The sequence below is a fragment of the Oryctolagus cuniculus genome, chromosome 6 (assembly GCF_051225735.1).
Source record: "Oryctolagus cuniculus isolate XC-2025 breed Fujian yellow rabbit chromosome 6, ASM5122573v1, whole genome shotgun sequence".
In the NCBI taxonomy this organism is placed as follows: domain Eukaryota; kingdom Metazoa; phylum Chordata; class Mammalia; order Lagomorpha; family Leporidae; genus Oryctolagus; species Oryctolagus cuniculus.
In genome coordinates this window covers 95,995,841-96,009,380 of record NC_142872.1, presented here as the reverse complement: position 1 = coordinate 96,009,380, position 13,540 = coordinate 95,995,841, and the positions used below count along the sequence as shown (strand labels likewise).

The following is a 13,540-nucleotide window of genomic DNA, read 5'->3' as shown; positions in this document are numbered from 1 at the left end:
GGGCTTCTGAGAAGTTAACTAGACCTGAGTTGGTTTCTGTGCTTGGCTGTTCATTATGTGTTTCCTCACCTGTGGTGTGGAGAGAATGCTACAGTCCCTCCCCTGCAGAGCACTGTGGATGATGCACGCGATTGTGAGTTACCATACACGGAAAATGTGTCTGATCAGACCGTGCCCTAAGGTTAGGCTTGACTGTAAGACACATTTCGATTTCAGAGTATCAAAACCCATACAATTTTGAGAACTGAATGAAATCCTATACAGAGGTTAGTGATCACAGTGCCTGGCACTCAATCAATTTCAGCGTGTGTGTGAGTGTGTGCATATGTGTACACATGGGTCCATACAGGAAGAAGATGAGGGGTGGAGGAGGAGGAGAGAGGAGAATGAATGAATGAATGAATTGTACTTCATTCTTCTCCAGATGTTCATCTTTGGCTTTCTCTCTTCTCCTCCCTACCCAGCTCTTTTCTTCAAACACAGCAGCAGAACCTGGATACCATAATGGCTTCCAATGATACTGCTTGTTTATTCACAGTCATTTTTCTTTATATATCTACATTAAAAATTTGTAAAGGAATTTATTAATATATTAGATTCTCAGCAATGCATAATAATTACAAGACAATTCTCATGTTAATGTGATATTAATACAAAGAGAACAGATTCAACAGAGTTCATACACACAATTCAAAGAATCTAATATTTCCTTTTTCTCTTCCTCTATCCCCTCCTCTCTCGCTCCTCCAGAGTCACTTTGGCAAGCCATTTATTTGCCACTTAACTAAAGAAAACTTGGGATGTGGAAAACCTAGAAAGGGAGAGTGAATCTAGAGTAAAGAGCATGAAGATGTTCAAGATCCTGAAATCCCCAAATCCATCTGTATTAACTTAGCTCACCAGAGTGGGCCATTCTGCAGCCCGGCGGTCACGCCACAGGAAAGGGCTAACAGAGACAGGACATTGCACACTGCCTTTGGTGGTTTGGCATCTGGAGCCTTTGTGAACAAAATTCAATTCAGAATTCTGGTGAAAGTGAGTTTTTTTTAGGCACCATTGTTGAGATATTGAGTGCCTGTCAGTTTTAAATTGATTCCAGCAAGTTTAAATAAACTCTCAAATTTTCTATTTGTAAAATAGGATATAGCCTAGTAAAAGGAATAATTGAAAACTGAAATGAATTAGGAAGTCATTTAAAGATTTTATATAATAAATTGTAAATAACAGAATTGGTTCATTTTGGTGGGAATTTGGACTAACAGTTAAGACACCCAATCCCATATCGAAGTGCCTGAGCTTGAGTTCCAGCTCTGATTTCAGTTCTGGCTTCTTGCTGATGCATGGGAGGCAGAGGTGCTGGGTCAAGTAATTGGGTCCCTGCCATCCATGTGGGAGACCTGGACTGAGTTCCCAGCTCCCCGCCTTGGCCCCAGTCCTGACTGTTGCAGACGGTTAGGGGAGTGAGCTAGTGGAGGGAGTGAGCTAGTGGAGGGAGTGAGCTAGTGGAGGGAGTGAGCTAGTGGAGGGGAGCTCTCTGCCTCTCTCTCTCAAATTAATGTATTAATTTAATGCAAGCATTTGTTCATTCATCCATACATTCACCTGACCCTAGCAGACAGGCAGGAAGATAATGAAAATGTGCTCCCCCTGGCATCTGGAACCTTACAGGAAGAAAGAGAAGTAAGCACCACAGAGGGTGACAGCCTGGTGACAGGAGCCAGCACGGGCACTGCAAAAGCAGATTGTTTCGGTTGCTCACAGCAGCAGCAGCAGCGGCACGGTCAAGTTCCCTGCCCTTAAAACATCTCTGATGGTGAATAGATTCCCTAGTTTTGTCCTCTTCTCCTTCAGTTCAAGGTTTTCTTCTGCTCCAAATCATGCTTTATCTAAGCTTCAGTATATTTTATATGTAGGTTTACAGTGCAGAGAATGTCCACATATTGACAAAAAGTGCAGAAGAGAGGGAAAATTCAGCTTTAATATTTGTTGATTAAATGAATATTGTTTTCATAAAGATTTTTGATTCCTTTATAAGGATAAGCAGTGTCAGGACCCAGAGTAAAAACTTCCAAATGTAAATTTTTGTAGTGATAGTGCTTGACATAGAGAAAGAAAGGATGTATGGCAATGAATACATCAATTTACTTGGATAAATAAGCAGGTGAAATATTTCAACAGAAAACCTACAGGGTGTTTCCAGAGCTTTCACGAACCAAGCAGAATCTTCTGCTTTGTCAGCCCTTACTGCTGCAGTGAGCTCTTTAGAGTCAGATACATACACATATAGCTAACTGCAGAGGGTTATGTGTTTAGAGTACACGGTAGCTGAATATCAGTGGTTTATATATAAAGACTACACTAAGGTTCCTGTTAGGACATTTTAGGCTGCTTAATTTCAAATCCTATAGATAACATAGCATATAGAAATTTTATATGTATATGATATTTTATATAATTCTTTATTATAATTCCAATTTTTTTTTTTTGACAGGCAGAGTGGACAGTGAGAGAGAGAGACAGAGAGAAAGGTCTTCCTTTTGCCGTTGGTTCACCCTCCAATGGCCGCCGCGGCCGGCACGCTGCGGCCGGCGCACCGCGCTGATCCGATGGCAGGAGCCAGGAGCCAGGTGCTTTTCCTGGTCTCCCATGGGGTGCAGGGCCCAAGCACCTGGGCCATCCTCCACTGCACTCCCTGGCCACAGCAGAGGGCTGGCCTGGAAGAGGGGCAACCGGGACAGAATCCGGCGCCCCAACCGGGACTAGAACCCGGTGTGCCGGCGCCGCTAGGCGGAGGATTAGCCTAGTGAGCCGCGGCGCCGGCTATAATTCCAATTTATGTTGAAAATATTAAATTTGTTAATATTGGACAGATAATAAAGATGTTCATACTTAAAAAGATGATGATGATAACATTTATTGAGTGTGTACTGTGGGTTACGCTATTCTAAGACTTTCATGTGTCTTAACTGGTTTGATACTTTCAGGGACTCTGGCTGCAGAGCCCACACTCTTACCTGGATTTGTCTCTTAGACATCCGGGCCCCCAGGCTTTGTGCAGGACAGATTCCTGTTTGTCCATGCTCTGTCCCGCTCATAAATCCCAGATTGGTCCTTGGGCACCAACTGATGGCCTTTTCCCTACCTGGCAGTCCCTTGCGCTCCCCATACTTGACCACTAGAGGGCGCGCCGAGCAGGAACTTGGGGACCGCAGGACAGACCCGCTGGGGCCAGGAGGTTGGGTGGGATCAGCTCAGAGGCTCAGAGAACCGGGTCTCGGGCCAGAACCAAGGGAAGGAGGGCACCAGCCAGGAATGAGGACTTAAGCTAAGATCCGGCAAGCGGCGCGCCGCCCAGATCTTCCTTGCTCATCTCAGGACGTTTAAAATCTGTGAAGCCCAACATTTGGGTCCTGTCTCCTGCGCAAGAGTTCTGCGCATCTACACATTAGTGTGATGGGTTGGTTGGTCAGGCCCTTCTGTTGGAAGATGCGGGAGATTCAGATGCAGGGTGGAGGGTCCCAGCAGGTGAAACTTACGTGCGTCCTCACCGTGTTGGATGCACCCCCAGTGTACTGGTGCCACATTTTCTGTGGTGAAGAGCTGCATGCTATTAGGGTGCATAGTCACATACGTGACCCTGCTGATTGACCACAACTCTGCTCTGAGTGTGGCCTTGCTCCCTTGCCATCCTGAGGCTCTGGCACAGCACCTGTCACTCCATACATTGTTCCACCAGAACGGCAATTTTATTAATGGGCTGTTTTCATGCTAAATGTAAATCTTTGCTTCTTTCATCATGTTGTTCACCTGTTGTGCTAGTCTTTTAACGAGGAGGAGATTTTAGTAACCAGTTCATCTTTTTTTAAAAAATGTTAATTTATTTATTTGAAAGAGCTACAGAGGAGAGAGAGAGAGAGAGAGAGAGAGAGAGAGAGAGAGAGAGAGAGAGATTTTCCATTTGTTGGTTCACTCACCAGATGGCTACACTGCTCATGGTTATGGGAAGCCAAAACCAGGAGCCAGGAGCCAGGAGTTTCTTGCAGGTCTCTCACATGGATATCAGGGGCTCAAGCACTTGGACCATTTTTCTCTGCTTTCCAAGGCACATAAGCAGGGAGCTGGATTGGAAGTGGAGCAGCTGGCTTGAACTGGTGCCGATATGGGATGCTGGCATTGCAGGCGATGGCTTTACCCACTAAAACCATGATGCTGTTTCCAAATGAGCTCATCTTGCCCTAAGAGCTTTGGTCAATTTACTTACACAATTCCAGGGATTTTGTGCCCTGCGGGGGCTTCTGTGGTCACGTGGTCCAAGTTTTGGGCTGGGAACAGAGGCCAGTTTTCCTTAGGCCTCTCCCTGCTGCACTATGCACTACCTGGCAAGTCACGGCTGTTCCTGTTTCCTCACCTGTAAAAGGGCCATGGCTGATCTTATAGGACTTTAGTGAGGATTACAAGATGAACCTTCAGGCAAAACTTAGGTGTAAATTAATCTAATGCTCTTCCCCAGTTTCCTTAAGTGGGCTGGCGAACATTCTGGAACCCGTCATCCAACATATGTACTGACTGACACAGCTGTGGATTTCTGGAACCTGATATTGTCTGGCCCCTGGGACATGCCAACCAACCTTAAAAAATTCTTATATTTTTACTGAGTTCTCACTTCACTTTCTCACAATGGCTATTCCAACTCTTGGCTTCATTTAGTGTTCTCAATATCCCTTCCGTCCAAGAGTTGGTTTTATTTTCAATAGCATGAAAACCCCTTCCACTCCCCAGCCCCCCCCCACCCCCATCCAAAGCTGTAAAAGGAAATCTATAGCATGTTATCAGTTCTCTAAGGAAAAAAGGCTTCAATGAGATATGCCAGAAACTAAGCCGGGGGATTTTGTTCCTTCATACTTTGATGTTTTTCAAATGTTCTGTTAGAATACATATTGCATTTTGTCTCCAAAATAAAGTCAAAGTAGGAAAATAGAAAAATCTAATATTTGTGGAACTGTAACTCAACTTGATGATGCATTATCTGCTGTAGCCTGGGTGAAGGAGTCTCTCCCTGTGCAGGGCTAAGCCCCTTGTCTGTGCTACTGGCTGAGTCTGTGTTCTGACTTCTCAAGGATCTTGCATAGTCATTAACTAAACTTTTCCCTGTCACTCTGCTTTCCTCAGTGTACGAGTGTGTTTATGCTCCCTCTGCATCATGGCCCACAGACAGCCCTCTCCCCTAAGCCCTAACTCTACCTGGGCCTCACTCTCTTAGACCCAAAGCCCTGCTTCTTTTCCACAAAGTTCTAGAAAGAGTGGTGTGAACTCCCAGTCTCTAGATCTTTGTGACGGATTTTTCAGCCCATGTGAGTCTGGCTTCTTCCTTTAAGACACCCTTAGAATTGCCCCTGCCAGCATCTCCAGTGACTCACTTGTCTCATTTCAGTCTTGCTGATTGGACTTCTCTAATAAGCAATGATGACATTGTTCATTTCCATCTTGAAATGATCTTTCCTTGATTTTCTATGACACCATTGTAATGGTGGTAGCTACAGTTGCAGCCATCTGGGGAGTGAACCAGCAGATACAAAATTCTCTCTCTCGCTGTTTCTCCCCCTTTGTCTCTCTGCCTTTCAAGTAAATCAGTCAACCAATCCTTTTTCTTAAAAAAAAAAAAAAAAGTGGTGTTTATAATACACAATTCCCATTGCATCTGACCTGGCTGCGAGTTCTCCGTGGCTTCCCACTGCTCAGAGGTGCAGCATAGGTTCCTTTACACGGTCTCTGGTTTTCCTCTTCCTTCCTCCTCCTCCCTAGGTCCCTTGTATTCCATGCTCCCAATACTTTGGACAGCTCTGAACCTCAATTCTGCTTCCTGATATTTCCTTGCCTTAGTGCAGGATAGTTTCTCTTTGCTGGTCTGTTGGGCAGATTCTGTCTCACCTGGACAGGATCAGCTCAAATGCAGCCAGGTATGAGAAGCCCTTGCTGATTTCTTCCAGGGAGGACTCAGGTGTTTCTTTCCCTGTATTTAGTTATTTTATTGTATGCTGATCGTTCATTAACCCACATCTTGCTCTTTTAGATGATAAGCTTCTTGGGGAGGGGGGCGCCATGACTATTTCTTTATTTTTTATTGTGAAATACAACACACCCAGAAGTGCATTAATCAAAATTTAAAGATGATGAACAATTGGACCATGAACACTTGCATAACTATCTTAGTCCAACCAGGCTTCTATAACAGAATTACCACAGATGGTGTGGTGTATGAATAATACAATTTTATTTTTCACACGTTTAGAGGAAAGCCCAAGATGAAGGTGCCCAGTTGATGTGATATCCAGTGAGAGTCCTCTTCCTGGGCCATAGATGGCCGATTTCTCACTGTCCAATGGAAGGGGCAAGGGAGCTCCTAGACCTCTTAAACACCGCTGTGTTTCTGGCTGCCATCCTCATGACCGATCACCTCCCCAAAGCCCCAGTCTCTGATACCACCACTGTGGGGTTTGGGTCTCACACAGGAATGGGGTGGACACAAACACGCTGTTCACAGCAATGTCTGTTTACCCAGGTAGTGGAGTGGGGGATTTCCAGCAGCAGAGGAGCACCCACATCCCTTCCTGGTACCAGCTCTTCCCCGATTTCCTTAGCGTTTGTGGCAGTTGCTTCCTGGGCTTTCTCTAGTGGCACTGCCAGTGTATGATCTTAGACAACACAGTTCAGTTTTACCAGTTCTTGAACTTTATATGAATGTAATCATGTCTAGTGCACTCAGCTGCATTTTATTTCTTCCACTCAACATTGTTATTGTATGATGCATCCACGTAGTTGTGGGTGGCCATGTTACTCCCTGTTTATTGCTATATAGAAGTAGTCTATCATATGAAATATTACGTATAAAAAATCCATTGGTGGACATTTGCATTATTCCTGTTCTGGCTAGTGGGATGCTTCAGATCTCTTTTAAACTTCTCTTGACACCCATGTGCATGAGTTTCTTCAGGTATGGGTCTAGGAATGGAACTCTGCCTGGTCTGTTTTCAAAGTGCCCATTGAAATGTATACCCCCTCACTGTGTGGAGAGCTCCCAGCACCGTATTTTTGCCAACATGCAATATTACCATAGTTTTGCATCAACACCATCATGCTTGGTGTTGGGTGGTATTTCTTTTTTTTTTTTTTAAAGATTTATTTATTTATTAGAAAGAGTTACATATAGAGAGAAGGAGAGGCAGAGAAAGAGAGAGAGAGAGAGAGAGAGAGGTCTTCCATCTGCTGGTTCACTCTCCAAATGGCTGCAATGGCTGGAGCTGCACCAATCCGAAGCCAAGAGCCTCCTCTATGTCTCCCATGTGAGTGTAGGGGCCCAGGGATTTGGGCCATCATCCACTGCTTTCCCAGGCCATAGAAGAGAGCTGGACTGGAAGTGAATCAGCCAGGATTTGAACTGGTGCCCATATGGGATGCCGGCACTGCAGACGGCGGCCTTACCTGCTACGCCACAGTGCCAGCCCGTTGGGTGGTATTTCACAGGAGCTTTAATCTGAACTTACCTCTTAGTAATGAGGTTGAGAGACTTTCATCTATTTATTGGTCACCTGGACTTTCTCTTCAGTGGAGGGCCTATTCAACTTTTGTCACTTTTCCACTGGGCTGTTTGTCTTTATTGCTTTGTAAGAATTTTTTGTGTTGTCTTGATATGACTCCTTTGTTGACTGTGGGTATTGAAAATATTATTATGCAATCAAATCATGCACACTGAAGATTTGATGATTATGGTAATTTTGGAGTCTTCATTGCTAATGAACAAGTAGAACCAGAACCACTGGAAAAGACAAACACGCCTGCACACTGATTCAAATTAATCCTCTACTCTTCTTCTCTCCAGGCGTCATCATTGTCCCCAGTGCTGGTGTCGGCATTGTGCTAGGAGGCTACATTATAAAAAAACTGAAACTCGGTGCCCGAGAATCTGCAAAACTGGCCATGATCTGCAGTGGTGTGTCCTTACTGTGCTTCTCAACCCTGTTTATTGTTGGATGTGAAAGTATTAATCTAGGCGGCATAAACATCCCGTATACAACAGGGTAAGTAACTCTGGCCTCAGTCTGATGGAAGGGAGAAGTGAGTTCTGTTTCTGTGCTGAGTTCAGCCTGGGTCCTGCCGCCCTGCTGTTCTCCCTGCCTGCTTTGTCTCTTCTGGGGGGCTCACGCTCCTGGAGGGCAGAGACCGGGGTCTCACCTCCTTCTGCATCCCTTTCTGCTCTCCCAGGGTGACTCCCATAGCATTTTGATTATGGAAGATGAGGAAGAAATACTTGTTGGCTTAATGAGACTGTTCTGTTTTTTTTTTAATGTATATATTATTTATTATTACTTATTTGACAAGCAGAGATGGGGGAGGTAGAAAGAGAGAGAGTGAGTGTTCCTCTCTGCTGGTTCGGGTCCCCAAATGCCCATGATGTCTGGGGCTGGCCTAGGCCAAAGCAGAGAGCCAGGAACTCAGTCTGGGTCTCAACTTGGGTGGCAGGGGCCTCACTACTTGTGCCATCACCTGTGGCTTCCCAGGTTGCACATTACCAGAGGCTGGAGTCAGAAGGGGAGCTAGAGGAAGAAGCCTGGTGCTCCAGTGCAGGATGTGGACATCTTAACTGCAGGCTAAATGCCTCCCCCATGTATGGATTTCAATATATTGTTTTGAATAGGTAATACGTTCACATAGCTTAAAAACATAAAATACAATCAAAAGCTTTGTTCTAACCCAATTCCTTCATGCACCTACTTATTTCTACTCTCCAAGTAAATATATGTCCCAGGTAACCACTTGTTTTCATTTTTTTGTGTAGCCTTCCAGGGTTTCTTTATATAAGAAACTATGAATGTGTGTATATATATATATATATACATATCATATATATATTAATTTATTTGAGAGATAGAGCTACAGACAGAGAGAGGGAGAGACAGAGAGAAAAGTTTTCCAACTACTGCTTCACTCCCCAAATGGCTGCCAAGGCCTGAGACGGGCCAATCCAAAGCTAGGAGCCAGAAGACTCTACTGGGTCTCCCATGTGGGTGCAGGGACCCAAGTACTTGGGCCATTTTCCACTGCTTTTCCAGGTGCATTAACAGGGAGCCGGAGCCGAAAGTTGAACCGACGGTGCCCCTGAGGAATGCTGGCGCTGCAGGCAGAGACTTTGCCTACTATACCACAGTGCCGGCCCCAACTATATGCTTTTAAGTTGTTCTGTTTCATAACCACATAGAGCATTCAATACACACTTTTCTGGGCCTTCATAAAGCATGTGTTAGTGGCAACAATATGAAGCCTAGCTCACCCTTCTATGGCCCCTACTGCATGCCAAGCATTCTCCCAAGAGCTTTACATATGTTAGCTCAGGAATCCTCACAGCAGTCCTGTCAGGCAGGTGTCATTGTTATGCTGGTTTCACAGATGACAGAACTGAGGTCCAGACCACAGAGGCCATGCGTTACACAGTCATCTATGCCACCTTCTTGGAGAGGCTTTCTCTCTTTGCACAGGAGAACCAAATCCTCTCCACCCACTCACGTTTAATTATGTTAGTTTTCCTTAAATCCCTGGTAGCACTTAACATGATCTGAAATTATTTGGTTTAATTCTTTGCTTCATTCTTGCAAAGCTCTGAAGTCTGAGCTCCCTGAGAACAGTTACTATCTCTGTCTACATAATAGTAGCATTCCTGCTAGGAAGAGGCATCTCCAAAAAGCTCATGGAAAATGCATATTATCAAAAAACTATGCCTGGATGTAGAAATTTTTTGCATCACAATAAGTGTAAAATAATGCATGATGTTTGTTGTGTGAATGAATGAATGAATGAGTGGATGTCTCAGCACGGGGCTTTGTTTGTTCATTGTTGCAGGCACTTTCTAGGCCCTTTTAACCCAACAGGGATGTCTTTCTGTATCTCAGGGAATTGTCTTTCACTTTAGCTGTACTCACTCTTGCTTCTTCCTTTCCTGTTCTCCAGGATTCCTGCTAATTGGATTTTGGAACTTATAAACTGGTTGTTTGTAGTTTATTTTCTCTTATATCTCATGCATTTGTCTTTGGCTGTGAAGGAGTTATCTAAACTATGTTTTTTTTTAATTTCTATACTTCTTTTGAGGATAATTTTTTTCTTCATTGTATTCTGCTTGGTTTCTTTCACAGCATCCTGGTATGGTTTTAAAAAGTGATGTCTTTGCAAATCTTTCTGCAAATAAAATTGGATTTTTTTTTTATCTTGTGTCTTTTTTTTTTTTTTTTTTTTTTTTTGACAGGCAGAGTTAGACAGTGAGAGGGAGAGAGACAGAGAGAAAGGTCTTCCTTTGCCGTTGGTTCACCCCTCAAGTGGCGGCCGGCACACTGTGCCGATCCGAAGCCAGGAGCCAGATGCTTCCTCCTGGTCTCCCATGCGGGTGCAGGGCCCAAGGACCCGGGCCATCCTCCACTGCACTCCTGGGCTACAGCAGAGAGCTGGACTGGAAGAGGAGCAACCGGGACAGAATCCGGTGCCCTGACCGGGACTAGAACCCGGGGTGCTGGTGCCGCAGGCAGAGGATTAGCCTAGCGAGCCGCGGTGCTGGCCACCTTGTGTCTTTTTGCTAAAATGATTTATTTATTTATTTGAGAGGTAGAGTTACAGAGAGAGAGAGAAAGAGAGACAGAAAGAGAGAGATCGAGATCTTCCATCTATTGATTCACTCCCCAAATGGCTGCAACAGTTGGGGCAGGGCCAGGCTGAAGCCAGGAGCCTGGAACTCCATCCAGGTCTCCCAGTGTGTGTTTAGGGGCCCAGGCACTTGGATCATCATCTGCTGCTTTTCCAGGAACATTAGCAGGGAGCTGGACCATCACTGAGCAGCCAGGATTTGTACTAGTGCTCATATTATTCTGGGCTAGGTTAGGCTCAAACTCCTATCTCAGGTTCCTGCCTTTTACTTAAAGAATTCTAAGTGAAAGTACAAACACATCATGCAGCATGATAAGGTTTATTTACAGAGTGAGAATACACTGGTACATGAGGGTTTATTAAGGGAGAGTGGGCCAGGTATTGAGGGACTTCCATACTCTGCTTTCCCTGAGTGCATGAGGGGAGAGAGAGAGAAAGAGAGCTTTCCCCAGGTACATTCTGGGGGTGGGTTGATATGATTACATGAGGGTGGGGGAGGTGTGACCTCCAGCTCATGAACTGTGTCCCTGACTTTTCCCACATCAGTATGGGAAGCCCACATTACAGTATCACTACATGGCCCCCAAGAAGGACTTTTTGATGAATTTTTGGGCCCTGCATTGGAGATGGGCGTGGGTGGACAGATGAGAAGGGAGGGGCTCACCGATGTGCATTCCCCCACCCTCTGGCATCCCCAGGGAGTCGCCTGCTTCCCCTCCACACTTCACCCTCTCCCATCTGCTGACTTTGAGCTCAGAGTCTTGTAGAGAATCCCCGGGGCAGCCTGGCTGCTCTTCCTCCCAGGCAGCGTCTGCCCAGTTCACGGAGCCTCTGCCTATCTACGTGCCTTTTTCATGAAGCTGGTGTCGCTCTGTGCAATTCTCCTTGCCACCATGGCTTTATTCCTTACTCCTACGTGTGTTTGAAGCATTTACTCAGGGCATGGAAGACAGGCTCCATGAATACTTTCCTGCTTTTAAACTGCAAGTCCTCTCAAGACTTTTTCTTGTTTAACACTCCATCTGTCTTGCTCATCCTGAATCAACTGCTTCTGAACTCTCCCAGCACCCCTGGGAAAAATTATATAATTGGCCCCATCACAAATTGATGAGTTCCCATCTTAGCAGTCCCTCGTCTTTGCTGAGCAATTCATTTACTTAGCTCCAGTCAGCTTCCTTCCCCAGGCCCCTGGTGGTAGCTCCATTTTCTTAATTCCATTTCTTCCAGTTCTTTATCTTACCATAGCTGTATTTTCTCAGTGGACAACCAATGCCACATTGGTGAGATCACAAGGTTACTAAGAACGAACTGCCTAAAGTTTCAAGGCGAGGACTGGCTTCATCATTTTCAAGCTGTCAGGCCTTGCAAAAAAGCCAGGTAATATTGTTGAGTCTTGGTTTCCTCATCTGTGAAATTGGTGATAACATCAGTCTTAGCTGGTTACAAGCATAATTAAATTCATGTGGCTTAAAAATTTAAATAATGCAGAAATGGTTAAAAAATGAGAAATTAAATGTTCTTTTCTCCTATCTTCAACCTCCAGTTTAAAACACTCAATTATTTTCCCCCTAAGGTTTATTTATTTATTTGAAAGGCAGAGAGAGACAGAGAGATAGAGACTAACCGTTTGCTGGTTCACTTCCCAATGTCAGCTACTGCAGGTCTAGGCCAGGTTGAAGCCAAGAGTCAGGAACTCCATCTGGGTTTCCCACATGGGGCCCAAGTATTTGAGCCATCATCTACTGCCTTCCCAGTCTCATTAACAGGAAACTGGATTAGAAGTGGGATAGATGCAAGGATTGCAAGTGGCCACTTAACCTGCTGTGCCACAACGCTGGCCCCAAAGCATTCAAATATGTTGAACAAATGTTTGTAGTTTTGATTTTCGAGGATTACAGAAGGGAAGGTTCTCCTGTTTCCTCGTGCAGAGTCTAGAATCCAGTGGACACTAATAAAAGTCAGTTTCAAGTTTTTACTGGCTTCCTGATCACACCAAGCAAAATCACTCCATTGTATTCTTTTCTTTAAAAAAAAGAATTAAAAAATTTTTTCACTTGGAAGTCAACATTACAGAGAGAGAGAAAGAGAGAGAGACAATCTTCCAACTGCTGGTTTACTCCAGGTCTCCCATGTGGGTGGCAGGGACCAAACACTTGGGCCATCTTCCACTGCTTTCCCAGGTCATTAGCAGGGAACTGGATCTGAAATGGAGCAGCTGGGACACAAACTGGCAGCCATATGGGATGCCAGCATTGCAGGCGGCAGCTTCACCTGCTACATCACAGGACCTGCCCCTCCTTTTTATTTTTGAGAAACAAGGGCATGTGTGGCACCTACCTCTGCTAGGGCAGTACTGATTGTGTTCCTGGACCTAGTGAGACCTTGATGTAAATTTGCACCCAGGTTCCTAAATCCGTAGTTTACAGCCTGCTTCTTCTCATGTCACTGCAATCATCCAAGAAAACGCAGCTTGCCTAGGAGTGCTGGGAACAGCTGCATGGACCCAGTATTTCCAGTATTTGCAGTTTGATGTCAATGAGGTTTTACACATTAGCAAGAGATAAATTCAATTTCCATGGAGAATGTTCTCTGGCTAGAGAGATAACCTAGGGATTTAATATTTAATAAGTATTTAACCTTTTTCTGTGCTTGGTTTCCACATATTTAAGGAGAGGATACTAATAGTATTGAATTGATGTGAGTACTGAATAAAGTACTTGGCAAATTCCTTAACCTCTCTGTTCCTCAATGTCCTCGGTGTTAAGAGGAGTCTAATAGTAGTGTCTATCTCTTAGGCTTATAGAAATAATAAAGTGGGTTAAGATGCATAAATAGTAGGCAATTGACTAATGACTTG

The 13,540-nt window shown here is 44.7% G+C and overlaps 1 protein-coding gene across 4 annotated transcripts in view; it reads left to right on the top strand.

Annotated features, from left to right (window-relative positions):
- The window catches only part of SLCO5A1 (solute carrier organic anion transporter family member 5A1), a 184,603-nt gene that overhangs the window by 145,379 nt on the left and 25,684 nt on the right, over positions 1–13,540 (top strand). For all 4 annotated transcript variants that reach the window (XM_051844559.2, XM_002710462.5, XM_089335356.1 and 1 more), the window contains one exon: positions 7,877–8,075. In XM_051844559.2, the coding sequence (XP_051700519.1) occupies positions 7,877–8,075 (199 nt within the window). The remainder of the gene's footprint in view (positions 1–7,876; positions 8,076–13,540) is intronic.